At 43.8% G+C, this 16,775-nt stretch overlaps 1 protein-coding gene and 1 long non-coding RNA gene across 2 annotated transcripts in view; one reads left to right on the plus strand and one right to left on the minus strand.

The window, feature by feature from the left end:
• Positions 1-1,998: 1,998 nt before the first annotated feature.
• On the minus strand, positions 1,999-4,622 carry LOC108925746 (uncharacterized). The gene is made up of 4 exons (XR_003798237.1): positions 4,329-4,622; positions 4,093-4,214; positions 2,988-2,989; positions 1,999-2,269 (listed from the first exon to the last, which is right to left on the minus strand). It is a non-coding gene; the product is annotated as an uncharacterized LOC108925746 (long non-coding RNA).
• LOC108925745 (peroxisome proliferator-activated receptor gamma coactivator 1-alpha-like) overlaps positions 3,713-16,775 on the plus strand; it is a 185,132-nt gene continuing 172,069 nt past the window's right edge. Inside the window, exon 1 of the mRNA XM_029258930.1 lies at positions 3,713-3,954. Within this exon, the coding sequence (XP_029114763.1) occupies positions 3,904-3,954 (51 nt within the window). The 5' untranslated portion in view covers positions 3,713-3,903. The remainder of the gene's footprint in view (positions 3,955-16,775) is intronic.

Raw genomic sequence — 16,775 nt, forward strand, 5'->3', positions numbered from 1 at the left:
ATGCACTCTGCGGTCCAGATTTAGCATCTCGCGTTTAGCACGGAGGTGTCTGTCCGCGACTGGTCCTTAACTGGGGATGGGGTGTAATGTGTACCCACTCCACCGTGGCGACCCCAAAAAGTCAAAAGAGTCATTTGACACACAAACCTGCAGAAGGTCTGTGTTGTGTGTCGGCGAGAGGATTATTCGGCATCTCCGTGAGAGGCATCCGTGCTACCATCATTTTCAAGAGATTGGCACTTAGACGCGCTACATTTCCGTTTCCCCATCATTCAAAATTTATTTTCTTTTGTTTTTTTCGGACGTTCAGCCTGAATCTTCCCAGCTCCCCAAATTAGTCTTGCAGGTGATGAACCTTTTATTTAAGAGGAGCCCCGCTGATGATGAAATGGGCTGGAAACTTGACGACAGCACAGCGAAGGCGACGCAGCAGCTAAGACTCCCCCAGGCCTTCTCCATTACCGTGTTAATCCATTAGACACAGAGAAAGGCAGGACTCTGTTTCTCTGTGCCTTTATGCGCTACAGCACTGTGTGCATAAGTGGGGCCCAGTATTACAGATTTGCCACATGTGAGTGAAGACTTCAAAAGGGACCTTAAGTAAGCCTTTGCTCTCAGACTGAAGTTTCAAAAGCACATCTCCATGAAGGGGAGGGGAAGCTCGTCTTTTTAGCTCTGGCTTTTGTGCACGCATAGATGGGAATGTGGTTCTGAGATTAAACAAAATGAATATTATGGCTATTGCATAACATCCAGACTGGGAAGATTAACATGATTTTTTTTTTTTTTTTTTTTTTTTTTTTTTTTTTTAACATCGTTAGACGATGAAAAAATGTTATGTCCTCTTGAAGGTTTAAGCAGATTTCTTTTTTCAGATCAAAACTAAAATTTATTACGCTGTGAACTACTAGCTGAGGACTAGCGCAGCAGAAATCAGCTGAATAGAAAGGGACTGATCTTGATCACAGAATATAGCTCACACCCATCTTACTGTATTTAAAGGAGAAAAGGGGGTTTGTAATTTCATATTTTAATAAAGAATGAGCCAAGACCTACTGACAGATTAATTTATGTGTGAAAGACTGCTTTGAAGATAAAAAAAAAAAAAAAATGCAGAATTAGAAAGGAAAAGTAAACAGTTTTTTTCAGGTAGAATAGCTGTAGTCATCAAACTAAGAACACCATACATCTGTTAACAATGATTTAATGAGCAGTGATTTAATTGATGAGCATTCATTTAAGCTTAATGCAAGTTGCAATCATTAACGCAACAGTAAGTCAGCCATTAAATGCCCTAAAAATGGCTTCTCAGTGCAGTCACTGTAAGTTTCAAAATTCTGGATGATTCATTCTCATAAACTCTGGTGAAAGATACTAATTGGCCTCATTTGTGGAGCCTACAGACTGAGGGATATGTTTTTAGTACTCTAAGCTATTTTTTTTTAAAACATCTTTTCTGTCGGCACAGCAGAAAATAGGAATGGTAATAATACTATCCCTACAAACATTTTTCTTGTCCCTAAACCCTGTAAAAACATTTGGTGAAATACCTGTTAATATTGTGCAGTAAATACCAGTAAATACAATTTCAACTAGATCCAAAATGGCTGCCTTGTGCAGCTCCCTTAGATCCGGAATGGCTGCGCCACATGCCAGTTCCAGTATGCCATGCAGTGACTTGACAGTGCTTTCAAGTCACTGTAATCCAAAACACGCTTCCAATGCGATACCACCCCTTTTAGACGCTATTCAAATCCACAACCCCGGTGCTGTGGGCCCACAGCGCTACCCGCTAAGCCATCAAGCTGCCCCCTGCTTGACAGTGTTTTCCTAAAATCTCCTTATTCTATTAAAACTTTTGGAGCTCCAGAGACTAATTCCTTTGTCCCAATAATTGCCAGTTAGCTGAAAATAGAGTGAGGATTTGTGCCTCGTAAAATGCTACCTTCCGTTTAAAAAAAAAAAGAAAGGGACTGCGTTCCGCAATTGTGCCGAGAAAAGACACAGGCTGGTGCGGTTCGGTACAATGAGCCTGTCAAGACTTTTATTTGCCATTTTTCTCCAACAGAAACAGCCCCCATCTCCCCTTTTCTGGCAGCCATCCTGTATCTTCTTTCAGGTGCAGCACATGAACCGCAGCGCCCATCTTTCTCCTCCCCTTCAGTGCTTCTCAGCCTTTAACTGGGCACACCTCAGCGTGACGGGGCTATCAAAGCCCCGGTGATGCACGGCCGCCTGCAGGGAGTCGAACCGCAGTCCCTCCAAAATCCTTCCATACCAACGGAAAAACAACAAAAATACACTAAAAGCATCTTCGCTTTTTAAATCATTCACCATTTTCGACCACGCTCATCTGCTACATTTTGCACGAGGCTAGATACACCTTCAAACACTGAAAAATACCAAATATCATCTGAGCAGATAGGCCGCAAAACCAAAGTGGATTAAGCGAAAAGCACGTTTTGGATGCTGATGCTGTCCACAGCAGAGGGGTACGTCCTCCGCCGTACCAGGAAGAGAAGATGCCGGTGCCGCCTCCCCACTTCCCATCACTCGGGTCGTTAAAGCAAATGCGACACTTGGCTTTAGGCTGCTAACTCATCTTGTGCGAAGCCGCTCACGAAAGAATCGGAGAGATAACAAGTGTCACGGTGCGCGGATCAAAGCGAAAACATACAAGAGACAAAGGAAAGCAAGACGCGGAACATGAAAAATCCACTTTTATGAAGTCAAAGCCTTTTTCAGTGTCGCACTTCTCCCACATCTAACAGCTGGAAAGAGCTTGACACACATGTTTACAAGAATAGACTAGATACACAAGCACATCCATTCAGACTCTACCCTGAACACAATTTAATTCTTAACTGTTCTGCAGCAGCCTGTGAAACTATTATGCTCCTTAAAGGAGTTAAAATAGTTTCTTATTATTAATAATAATAATCCTTATTTTATTGTAGCCCTGAAATCTATTTCCTGAAAACATAAACTGCTTATAAGAAAATGTAGAAAATCTTTGAATGCCAATTATGTTTCTGTTTTAGATGAAATATGGAAATTATGCTGATGTAGAAGCAAATGAGAAAGCGAAGTGAATACGAAATGGTTTTGTTTGACACCTTTTTTGTGATCTGAAATATGCCACCTCATGCCCCCCTAAACCCCCCCTCCCCTTCTTAGTTGGACAGGGTGTGGCCGCACGATTTTTTTTATTTGTGTTTTTGTCCCTTATAAATATCTTTAAAACGCTTTTCCATTAAAATCGTAACAATGCAGTGTAGTTGATATATAACAATGATACTTTATTTCTGATGAAACACACAAGTTCCCTCGCTCGTGTACGTGAGGGTGCTGCCTTTCCCCGCAGCACCATCATTCAACAATACGAGGTGTTTCCATCAGAAAGAGACCTTCTCTTCTTGTTTAGACACACAAACAAACAAACAAACATCGGCTCGTGGTTATCCCACGCGTCCTGCACGCGGTGATATCAGAAAAGGAAAAAGAAGCGAATCCATGGCAGCGATCGCTCCATCACCGCGGCCACCTGTTGCCACCAGCTTCGCATTTTCGGCTTCACCTTAACTACCTGCGTGGGAACGGGTCACGCGGCGCTAAATAAGTCTGCGTGCTCAGGGTGTGTCGCTACAGTAAAATACTGAATTTAAATTTAAAAAAAAAAAAAAAAAAAAAAAAAAAGCATAAGAGAGTGCTCCTCCAATGAAGGCGCCCTGGGTTTTGGGGAGGAAGGCTGCGCGCACGTGACAGGGCGCAGCGTCGTGCGGATCCTTAACCACGCCGCGCGCGCGACGCCCAGCAGAAACTCCCGCGAGCTCGAGGAGACACCAGCAGAACAGCGCGTATCTTCCCGGCCGACTCGCCAACCGGATCCTACCGCCGAACGCTATGGAGGGGTACGCGCTGCCCGAGGACGCGCCTTTCTCCGCGCACGACCAGGTAGGGCGCGGAGACGCGCGGCGCGCGGAGCGAACGAGCCTCTCTCCGGGTTTACCGGAGTCCAGTGCGTTCTGTGGCACTCCTTATTGTTATTTTATATATATATATATATATAATATATATTTAAATGACACTCACTGAGTCCCGGTCGGGTTCCTCCTCCTGTGATACTAGGACATGTGCACTGGCTGGACGCACTCAGCACTCAGCACGCACACACACACACGGAGCTCCGCTCCATTCATTCCTTCCTCTTTCACCTGTGTGGGAAATACATGTGTAACAAAGTGTTTTTTTTTCGCGCTGTAACCGGTGTGGCGGATTTCGCTGAAGGCGGTTCTCCTCACGCAGCTGAAAACACGGCGCACATTTACCTGAGCAACTGGTTGACGCCGGTGTGGTGTGGTGTGTTGTGCCTTCTTCAACTTGGCTTCATGTTCCTCGGCGGTGTTGCTGTGTGTGTGTGTGTGTGTGTGTGTGTGTGGTCCCAACTTCAGGGCGAATGAAGTTTCTCCTCAGTCTGAGCACCGGCGGTGCGACGTGGAAACGGACGAGGCGCGTGCTGCGCGCTGGCCGCGCGACGAAGTCCGACACGAAGGCTGGCACGCGCCGTTCCGAACGCGTCGCGCCCAGTATCGGGAGATGGACCGGCGCGCGCGCGACGCAGTCGATGGGTTTTTTTTTTTTTTTTTTTTTTTTTTTCTAATAAGGCTAAAATGTTAAAATAAACCGAACACAGAATCATTACTGCAGCAACAGCGATAATAACGATTATTGTTGCCTCCATGAGGATGAACACCAGACAAAACCTAAAAATGACAAATATTAATAAAAATGACTTATTTCGCCACTGAAAGGTCATGCAGCTGTGAATAGTTTGTCAACAAAATTGCCTGAACTCTAAAACAATGTCCTGTAACAGACATAACGGGTGGGAGTGTGACACCTTCCACCGTGGAAGGCGGCCTGATTTATTCCCCAGTACGTGTATGTAGCTCCTCTGAGTGCTGCTGCTGCTGCTACTTTGTTCCCTGCAATACCTGACACATCGCTACTGAGCCTACTGTGGTAAATGCATCTGTAACCCTGACTACACCAACCTCATACATGTACTGTAAGCATTTACTAGATGATGTTACATGCCTGTAAAGTATCTTTCTCATTTCGGAGCCTCAAGGCGAGTAACAGAAGTGAACGGGCAAAGAGAAGCATATGAAAAAGATTTCAGTATAGTCAGTGTCTTGTAGAAAACAACCAGCAGATGGTGTAGTGGTTGGGGGCGTTAGGTTGCAGTCTGAAGTTCAGATCCCCCTACTGCTGTTGTACCTTTAATCAAGGCACTTGAACTGAATTGGTAGTTGAACTAACTTGCTCTTCAGAAGTGTGAATTGTGGTAAAGCCAATTATCTAGCACTGTAAGTTTGCCTTAACAGGTAAGTTAAGGTGAATATTTGAATAACTAATGTTTACCTACTATAATGTGCCAAAGGATCAGCATAAGAAGCCATTATATTTGAGGCTACAAACATTATGAATCAGTGTTAACTTGTGCTTTTCTACAGAGTGAATGCTTGGTAAATCTGCCCTTTGATATTGCTGCAATCTATGGTTGGTATTGTATGTTTTGATAAACGGTGTTTCCCCCCCCATAAAAAATGTTATGAACTGCACCAGTAGTCATGTCAATGTCGTTTTAGGAGTGAAATCATCAGATTTTCGAGTTTAACACAACTCCAAGTACTGCAAACAAAAAGCGTGCCCATGAAATCGTTCTAGTTTAGCTGCCTGCGTGTGTACAGCGAACACTTTGTGCACCTAACATCAGTCAACATGTGGAAACTTGGCAGGGATAAACTCAATCAAAGCACATAATTGCAAATAGGGAACAGTTCATTTCACTCATTAACACAGCTGGTTGTTTAATTAGGCTGACAAAGGACAAGCGGAGGAACTCAGCTGCAGCGAGACTCTCTTTGAATGGCTGATGACGACACGCGTGGAACATCTTGCTGGATGCAAGCTGCTCTTTACCGATCGCGATCAAAACGGGCATCGTACCATAGAAGGTGGCAGTGACCAGTTAGCCAGTGTACTGTTGGAGTGCAAGCTGGCTGCTACCTCCCATCTGGGAGGTGTTGTGAACGAGAGTCTAAATCACTGTAGTTCTTCACATTCACTGCAATGACAGCTAAGGGGCTGCTGGGAGCGTACTGTTCGAGCGACTGCCTTTAGACCCAAAGGCTGCAAGTTTGAATCCCACCTCCAGCTCTATTTCTCTTGAGCAAAGTCCTTACTCTGAATTGCTCCAGCGAAATTACCCAGCTGTATAAATGGGTAAATAACTGTAAGTAGCTTAACGCTCCAAGTTGCTTTGGAGAAGCTAAATGAATACATGTAAATGTAATGCATATGGGGTAGCTCTGTTGCCTTGCTGCTCCTGTGTTGTGATTAGACATGGATTTGAGTCCCACTCATTTATTGTGGAGTTCAGATGCTCTCCTTGTTTTTGTGGGTTTCTTTTCACATTTCAGACCTGTGTTTCAGGGGGCCTAGTGACTCTAAATTGCTTAGTGTGTGTGATTGCTCACACTGCCTTGTGCCCTGTGCTTTGGGGATAGGGTCCAGACCACCACAAGGTTGCCTTAGGACAAGTGGGTTTTGACAGCGGACTGGTGAATGAGAGAATTAAAACAAAAAAAAAAATCTTGTGGACCCTGCTAAACCCAAGCATCTATGTCCAATTAGTTTTTTATAATACTGAGCTCAAAATATTCCTTCCTATCTGGGGGGGCATTTGGGTCTAGAAATGCACAGGAATGAGTCCACAGGTCAGTCTGCCCCTCTATCAGGTGTGTGTATTGCTGTTGGATGACATGCCACTGTGTCTTTCTGCCTCTACAAAGAGACTCAGTTGCTTGTTGAGTAGGAGCTCTCCAAGGTGCTGATCCAGCAAGCATGTGGCATCCTGGCAGTGCTCGGAAATGTCAGACGTGACTGTCAAGTATTTCTTCTCAAAGCCACATATGGTCTTCGCTGGCTTGTGTTGTAAATTAAAGTATAGTTTTTAACGTGACATTGTGCTACAGTGGCGGCATCAATCAGCCTGTGATAAAACGGTCTGAACAAAGAGCAGTCGTCGATCCGGAAGAAATCGAATGTACGCTTGCATTAAAGTACATGTTTAGTTTGTGTGATTTTTGGTTTCTCTGGGGTGTCCTACTTGTGTCTTCATCTGAGCGCAACGCAACAGACTGACGGAGATCGAAGCTGAAGAAGTGAGAGATGCTGCTTGTTAAACAAAGTTGACATGAACAACAAAAGGGAGGAAAGTTCTCGTTTGTTTAGGAGCCTTCTTGCCACCATCCAGCTTTTTGTTTGTGGATCTTATTTGTTAAAGGCTATGTTAGTTGCAGTATGATGCCTGGGTCATGATAGTGGTTATAAATTTGGCTGCAATAAGGTTGCTGTAAATAAGCAGCCAGCCACATGAAATTCCCCAAAGTTAGGAGCATGAGCCTGTTCTTCAGTGAGTCATTCTTTCAGAGTAATAAGTTGTCTTTTGTATGTTTCTTCAGCATTTTGCTTTAGAGTGCACAATTTTTTTTTTTCCTCTCCACCATCAATTTTGTGATTTTTCTCATCTGCGATTGTGTCTATATGGATGTTCACTTTCTTCTGCTTAGGCTTTTGAAATTTTTTCTTAAACTTCAAGAAGACGGCACTGTACAAATCCACTTTGAGATTGTTTCTTTAATTCTAATTCAGTTGTACCAAGATACATGTCCTCTGTGTTGCTTCTCTTTTAATAAAAGCTTCTGGTGACAGTTTGAATGTAATCATCTTGTCTTTTGCTTTATAACAAATTGCTGTTATTTGGAAGATGCATTATCTAATCAGACTTCACAAAAGCGCAGCCTCCTACTTTCTGATGGAGACAAAACAAACGTAAACAGAAAACGTTCTCTGACTGTCGTCTGCAGATCAACTAAATGGGCAGCTGGAGTGAATAAACAAACTTGGAAGGATAATTTTGTCATTTGTTGCTTTCAGAAGGATTTTTTTTTTTTGGTTTGGTGGAAATGTTTTTCATGCCTTATTGTAAGGACTAGTGAGAACTGAACTTATGGAAGTCTTTCCAAGACTTTAAGTTCTATTCTGCACACACTTTCTAGAGACCTTACAAGATGATCAATGGATACAACAACATTGCCAGAGCAGAAAATGGTAATAATCCATGCTTAGCACCTCACTGAAAGTGTAATGTAGCATAACAGCAGATTCTGAAAGATGGATTGGACTGTAAGAATTGCACTGCAATCAATTAACTTTGGAATAGGAAAAACTACAATTGGACATTGATGTTATTAGCCCACACAAACTTTGATGTCTTTTGCGCTTGTGGAATGGCAATGTGGTGTCATTAAAATTACATGAGTAGAATTTTTAATTTTTTTTTAAATAAGGAACAATAAAGCCTTTTTATACCTCAATTAGCCCACACCACTGCGCTACTTCTGATTCTGTGTAAAATATTAATTTGTGTTTAGGGAGGTTTTCATCTAAAAATAAAGCTTTTACTGCCAGGCTATGTCTTTTTGGTGATTAAATGTCTGGGTCCTTTGAACAAGTGTTTCCCTGCTTTCTGCTTATTTTGGTTGCAAATGTCACAATGGCTGCCCTTTTTCTAATTGGTTATTTTCTTGAACCCGCACGTGAACGTGTACGGCGGGGGGTGGGGATCTTCATCTCTGGCTGTGGAGAGACGCGGTCCAGCTCGCCTCATACATCACCCATAATGACCTTTTCCTGAAGGCACGGCCCTTCCTGTTTATCAGTGACAATTAAAACCGGTCATTCGGTTAAGAACACTTAGGTAATTAAAGTCTAAAAATAATGCAGGTGTTAGGCATAAAATGGTTAGGCTTGATCGAGTAGCTCTTTGTCACAGCATTAAGGAATTCAGGCTTTAATTGTCCATCGTAGAGAGGATAGATGGATGGCAGCTGATGGACCTCTTTGTCCCCTGAAGCTGCACTCCAGAGCTTTGACCCTGGGCCTGGGATCGGGCTCATCAGCAACTGCTAGGTCTGGCACATTTCATATTTTAGTGGGTCAGCACATAACCATAAATTGCCTTATAATAACAAGAAGTGCTGCTGGGATAAGAGAGGCTATATGTGACACAAAATGTCTTTAACCTGTGACTGAATGTGTTGTGTCCACATCTGTTAACCATGGACCCCCCGCCCCCACTGAATTTCTAACTTTACCGTGGAAGTGAGAGCCTCGGGAGGAGGAGATGCCATGCTGAAGTGTATGGAGCAGCAGAGCTGGGCCATGGTTGGAATCCTTGGCCTCTGATGGATGCTGGGAAAGCACAGCCATCTCCAGTCTCTGCTGTGATTTATGGACTCCATTTGAGATGCGGCCCACCTGCCTTCCGGTGTCACCGGGAGCGAGACGAACAGCTGGTAAACATTTCAAAATGTCTGTTTTCGCAGTGGACGTCAGCAGTCTGGCCATCGACGTCTCCGTCCCAAGTGCTTCCGCGAAGTTCTAGATATTTCCGCTCAATCTGTGCCATCTCTCCCAGGGCAGCGATTTCCAGTCTTTTTTTGGGAGTATCACATTTCTGCTGGGAATTTATTTATTGCAAACTTGGTTACTTTATTAGACAAGCACCTGAGTCACCTTAGTCTTTCGTTTTGAGAAAGTAACGCACAAACTGCAGTAATGTAAGCTACAGCAATCTGGGTCCGCGGCCCATGGATGTACCAGAAGTATTTTGAAGGAGAAATGGGAACTAAAAGGTAGAGAAGTGCAGGCTGTTGTCGGGGCACGCTAACCCCCCACCCCCTGCGCGTTTTCCTCCATCAGCACAAAGCCAGGGTGCGAGGAGCTAATTGAGCTGGGAGACCCTGCTGGAGGTGGGCTCTCTCCTGAGAGAGGAGCCGAGCTGACTGCTATGCATTATTTCCTCTTTAAATGCTGTCTTGCAGATGTGCAGTTTCTTTGGCTCGTGTGTGTGTGTGTGTGTGTGTGTGTGTGTGCGTGCGCGTGTGCGTGTCTGTCTCCTATCTACTTTTTTGAAATTGGCAGTAGCAAATGCCACCAAATGTTCCAAAATATCTAGCTGCCACTTTAAGAGACGGAAACCCAGGTTGTAGTTTCTGTGTATGTAAATTTGACATATACCTGTATAACTATTTGTAATGCATAATACGTGACTTACCGTTTCCCCAACACACTTCTTAATTAAGAAATGTCTGTTTATAATGTTATGTGTTCAGGGCAAGGATGGGAATTCTTCATATCTGTTCAGTTCTGGTCACAATTACGAAAGGTCAGGTTCTTTTAAAGTTTGCCGGTGAGAGGTTTGACAATAGGAGAGGAGACGGAAATAAGCGCCTCGACTCGATTGTCAAAGAGGAAATTCATGTGCCGGCCGTCACTCCGTATCCAAATAGGAATGTTTCTAAACTTGGAAATCGTAATTGTCACCGGACTCGCCGCTTCCCTTGTTAGTCGTTGGACAAAGGACTTTGAGTGCTGTCGAGTTAGTCTGCGGTGTGTGTGCTGGATGCGTTTGGAGCCTGCTGTTTACTATGCCTCTCCGAGACTGTTATGTAGACCATAGTCCCAGTACGGATGAGTCACAGACAATGAATACATGTAATGACCTTCATTTTTTCGACAGAACATGATTTCATCACTATAATTACGTTTTGCTTTGACTCATGAATACAGATCCACCACCCATAAAAATAAAAAATACCAGTTAAAAATGTGTGTATGTATAACACTATTTTCATGTAATTACTCTGTTAGTTATTACGCCCCTGAAAGACTGCTAACTCAGAAATTCATTGTGTGTAACAGATTTCATTTTACTTTGTAATTTCATACCGCTAATGGAAGTGTGTCTTCTGATGTATTTAATTGTTTTCAATAAATTTAGAACACTGAAACGGTTTAAGATGGGCATCTCAACCTGTGCTAAGTACACATTTGATAAGTAAACCATGTCCCTTGGATTTGGATATATTGTTGTCATTTCCCAGTCATGTGCTTAAATTAGCGTACATGTTTTATGCCTTGTGTCTAAGCCGACATGACATTTGCCTGAAAGATATGTTGGTGTCAGTTATGTATTATTAATCAAAAATTCAATGAAACGTATGACAAAGCGGAATATCGCACCTCTGATAAAATATCGTGCCGCTTCCTGATTCAGTGTAGCGTCACAGTTATGGTTTGTTTGCACATATTAACAAAGTAGTTGTCTAACCATAAGACAATTAGTTCTCGCAGCGATTTTTGCCAGCAGTTGTAATCCTTTTCTATTGCACTCGCAATCCCGATCAATCACAACCTCCGATTAAGGTAAATCTGATATCGCAACCGAAAGAGTACATTCGGTATTATCGCAAACACATTTTGCTCATGCTTTTCTCTAAAGCAGCTTACATTTTTAAGCTACTTAGGATGATTTACCCACTGCAGGGTAATTTTTACTGGAGCAATTCGACGCAGTGCCATAATGTCTGTGAGCAGTGTGAAGCATGTAGGCTATGATCCTGTGAACTTAATTTTTTAATAGCATTTACATTTATGTAGCAGATGCTTTTCTCCAAAGCGACTTCCAATGAACTCTATGTAGCGTTATATCAGCCCACGCACTTTATTCACCAAGGTGACCTACACTGCTAGATGCGCTACTTACAATGAGTGGGGTCACGGCGAACCGAAACCTAACCCGGCACAAGGCTGAAGGGGGAAAGGACGCAACCCGGGCGGGACGCCAGTCCACCGCAAGGCACCCCAAGCAGAACTCGAACCCCAGACCCACCCTGGCCAAACTTGCTGCGCTACCACGCCCCCAATATTAATATATCACAATATTAAAATATCTGTTGAGTATATCCTGCTTCTTTCCCTATACATCTGGGAGAGTGTAACTGACACTGCGGTGGGTTGTGGTGTTGAACCCGGGTACGGAGTTTATAGAAAAGAAAGTTGAATGTCTTCTCTTTGAACAGACTCTCTAATGGTGAGGAAGTTCTCTGGAGATTCTGCAGGGGTGGGTTGTGATCGAGGTACTTTTAAACCATCTGCGATTAGGGGGATTTGGAGCCGGCGTGCGAGGGTGGCTTCCCTCCCGTTCTGGGCGTAATGTATAAACTCGGGAGCTACGCAACCCTGCACCGAATAAGCGATTGATGATGATGAATGAATGAAAATATAACATTAAAAGAAAGGCGAGAAATAATTTTTGCTATCAGTACTAAACAAAAATGGGGTGATTTCATGGAACGGATAGACCCGGTTATGTTAACGGTGGTTGTGCAGAGTACTTGAAAGATTTGTTTCAGCTTCTGGAGGTTTTGTGCAAAAGTGTTCTGTCTCAAAGCCCTTTTTTTTTGAAAGAAGTCAAAGTGCTCAGATGAATGGGGGAGAGATTGGTTGTATCCTGTGCGCAACGAATAGAAAGTGACCCAGCTCAATGGTGGTATATTCTGTACATTAGTTTTACTTAAACATTTTAAAGCATTGTGTTGGAGAAATGAATTCCAGGCAGCCTGACATTTATTATAGCCCTGGTAACCCATTTCTCTAATGGGGAAGGTTCCTTTTGTTCCTTCAGAGGGATTTGTTTTCTCCCAGGATCTAGGTGACCGACACGAGCGGACCGCATTTGATTATGAGGACTGCTTTTAAGGAAGGCTTTGGTGTTTCCAGTAAACTGGAGGGAGGGGTTGGGGGCTGCAGGCAGGAAAGTAGCCGTGTAGCCTCTCAACGCATGATCATCCCCCCTTCCTCAAGAGGATTCCTCCTAAGAGGCCACTTTACCTTCAGCTGCTCTTGCTTTATGTTCAGCTCCAGCTAATGTACTGCTCTTGCTGCTTCCTGGCTCCCTTAATCTACAAAGAATTACCGAATGCTTAAAAAAAAAAAAAAAAAAAAAAAAAAAGGGGGGGGGGGGGCACATAATATACCAAAGCTCAGTGGTGCCTGAGTGACTGGGCTGAGGGTTTGGACTTGGGTTCAAATCCCGCTTGGTCTGTGTGGCATTTGCATGTCCTCCCCCTGTTTCTGTGGGTTTCCTCCCATGATCAGAGATATGTTTTTCAAGTGAATTAGCCCCTATTTGTAAATTGCCTGTGGTGTGTGAACTAGTGTGTGCGATTGTCCTGCGATGCCCTGGGTGTACCCTGCGTCACATCCTATCCTTCTGGGATAGGCTCCGGACCGAAGGGACCCAGTACCGGACGAGCGGTCGCCGTTGATGGTCGGGAGGATTAATTTAATGAAACTGGGACTGTATTTTTACGATTTTATTTTGGCATTGTACTCGACATAGGTGACCTATCAGTCAAACGACATTAGATGTGTTCTCGCTATCTGATGAAATGCAGGCACAGCGCTTCGGAGATCAATCAAAAACTTTTGATCCGAGCAGGATCAGAGCCGACGTGAATGCCTCGAACACGTGAGAGCTTTATCCTCGCAACGGAGAGACGGCTGACATGATAAACACTGAAGCGTCGTTCCAACTGGAGCGCTCGGAGTGCCTCTTTGGTTCCAGCGGCTTTGCCATGCAATCTCTGCAGAGGCAATCACTGGTAATAAGCATTCTCTTTTCCATAGAACCGCTGACTGTAAATGGCAATAAGAGGTTTTTTTTTTCTTTTTTAGACCAAATATGGTGAGAAAATTAAATGTGACAGCTTTATGCACTGATAGTTTTAACACAGAGGGTCTCGTTCTCTGTGGTAAGCGATGAAAATAACATGCTTGTTTAGTGCTACCTCAAGACATTTTTTTTTTTTTTTTTCTCCTCTGCGTTTTTAATCAATGTTTGTGCTCTCTTAGAAAGGAAGACATCTGTTTATTGACATTGATGGAGGACTTGTTTTTTGTTTCAGATGAAAGGCATCGTAATTGTGCTTATTTTTGAATAGAGGCTTCGGCAAGATGGCTTTCGCAGCAAAAAAAAAAAACAGCTCAAAAGTTGCTGAAGGCTAAAGTATGAATTGTTGCATGTCTTCTCTGTAATACAAATATCTAGATGAACAAACGCTAAGCAGAATTAGGTAGAACGGAGTGAAGAAGTACACGGCCCTTAATCGCGAGTTGATAAATGAGTCACAGCTGAAAGGGAGTTCCAGCGCAATCTCAGGATTTATGACATCGCAAACTTTTTACCTCTTCAGTCACTTGTGCTGTGTAGTCACCTTTAAAGCCACAACTGAGGAGCGACCAGCTTGTTTTTGCACATCCACTGAGGGCTTAATATTGTGGAGCGGTTTTGATAGGGTCATAGGACCCCTGCTGAAATGGTGTGATATTTTCATTTATTTTTTTTTTCAGCAAAAACACACAGGAGGAGTCTGTAAGTGCTTTTTCACAGAGGCCACCTTCTACCCAGCTGTCACCTTCCACTCAATGGACCCGGGTTCGAATGCTGCTGTTGTACCCTTGAACGTTGTATTTACCCAGAATTGCTCCCAGAAAAATTATTCAGCTGTATAATTGGTTAATAATATTTGAATAGTATACAGATTTAAAATTGTAAATTGCCGTGGATAAGGGTATGAACTCGATGAATAAATAACAAAAATAATGGTGACCGTTAACCTCTGGTGAGGTGTATGATGCCATATACTGTAGCTTCTATAGACCCGTGCATATATTTCAACCAGTGCTTGAAACTGAGTGAGAGAGAAAACACTATAAATAATGAGCTGTAGATGACTTTGTTTTTAAAAAAAAAAAAAAAAAAAAAAGACAAACTGGTAAGCCCCCCTTTCCATAAATTATGTCTCCTTGATGGTGACTGTTTCGTTGTCTCGTGAACCTCTGAACTTGGAAGCTACTCCGAAGCTCCAGCAGGGCTGCTGTCGCTTGCTGGCTGCCACGTATCAGATGAACCTGGGAACCTCGCTGAGGTCCTGATGTCGCAACTGGAGTTGAACCTCCCCATAGCCACCTAAGCTGCTTTCCAGCTTTTGGTGTCCACGGTGCAGCCGTCTCTTACGCGGAGCGAAGAGGAGAGATAAGGTGAGGAATCGGACGGTGCCACGGGGCAACTAAAGCGACCCTATCCCGTGATGTTTGACAAGCGCAGCTTCGAGCCATCCGGCCGCGTGGAACACGCACCCCGCTCGCTAAGGGATCTTCTGTGCTTGGGAACAGTACCTCGGAGGCAGCGCCGGCCCGCTTCCCTCCGTCCGCAGCGGGAGCTGCCAAATGTGCTTTTTGAGTCCTTGCGGTTGACAGGGCGAGTGGTATAAATAAGTCCTCTCTCCGAGGGCCTAGGAGTCGCAGGAGGAAATGAACAATTCAGACATCCAGCTGCGCTCCCTTCTCTGAGGTGCTGGCTTCCATCATGAGGTTCCTGCTTAAAAAAAATTACTATCTGGCAATGTGCTGCTCAGTTATCACTTCCAGCATTTCCTTTCACAGCTGAAAAGTTTGCCTAAACTCGGGCGTTCGGTTAGCATACTTTCAATTTGTTTGAACAGCATGCAGTGGCACATAATAGTATGAGGTGTTCTCTGCCCTAGGAAGAGGCTTAATGTCCTCTTCCTGCCCCGTGTTCCATTCACCTACTTATTTTGAAGCATCGTTCTGCCGTTGAGTGAATTGGCAAAGTGCAGCAGCTAGTCATTGATATCCCTTACATCATCCCGATGTGGTTTCCCTCTTCACTGAATGGCACCATTGGTTCATCAAACAAAACACTTGACTACTAATGTGTGTAGGCAGCAGGTCTCTGTCTTCTAACTTCACTGTTTTTCCTCTACGCGTTAACAGTGGATGTTTACTTAATGTTATGCCAGCACTGTCGACTCTAATTGTCTGTCGGTGCATCAGGTGTCCGATTCAAGTCCCGACTCTTTCTTCCTGTCGACATTACGCGTCTGCCTTAAAATACACCGGTTTGCTCCTGTGAGATCAGACTCCAGAACATCCTTGTTTTGTAGACCAACTTGAACTCTCCTCTTTATTGTGAATCTCAGTTGTGGGGCTGCCAGGTAACAACACCTGGGGCTGAACTTCGCTGTAAATCTCCTTGTGAATACTGTCTTTCATCATTTTTTAACGTAAAACCACTTGATAAAAAGCATGAATTTGAAAGGTCCCACAATGCCTTCTGCAGTACAACAGCAGCCGGTGGGGTTAAACGTTGTGTGCTTTTCCAAACATTTATTCATTCAGCTGATGTCTTTCTCTAAGGCAACTTACAATGTTAAGGGTACAGTTATTACAAGCTTAGTTATTTACCCATGATTTATAAAGCTTAGTAACCCCCCCCCCCCCACTGGAGTGATTGAGGGCAAGTACCTTGCTCAAGGGTACCATAGCTGGAGGTGGGTTTCGTACCTGCAACCTTTGGATCCGAAGGCAGTAACGCTACCAGCTGTCCCCTAAAACATACCGAAGCTTCTGAAAGCTTCTGATTTGAAATTTGATGAACCAAAGATTCTCCAAAAGGTGGCATTCAACCCAAAATTTCCCTTCTGAGCTCCTGGTGTTTTCTGCCCGGTTGAAACCGTCCCGTTTCGGTGCTGGAGGCGAGAGGGAGCGTTACCTCTGTGCACATTAACGGTACCTCGTTTGCCGTCCTTTCGGGACCGACACCTTCATAGCAGCTGATGCCACATTTGCCTCGCTGTGTTTGGGAGGTTAATTAAGTTGTCTTTGTTGCTTGCCTCATATATTTTCCTTTTCAGAGTTCCTGATCATTTTTTTTTTTTTTTTTTTTTTTTTTTTTTGCATCAGCATTTAAAAAAAAATCTCTCAGCCATTCGTGGAGG

This window comes from Scleropages formosus, chromosome 16, assembly GCF_900964775.1.
Source record: "Scleropages formosus chromosome 16, fSclFor1.1, whole genome shotgun sequence".
Classification (NCBI taxonomy): Eukaryota; Metazoa; Chordata; class Actinopteri; order Osteoglossiformes; family Osteoglossidae; genus Scleropages; species Scleropages formosus.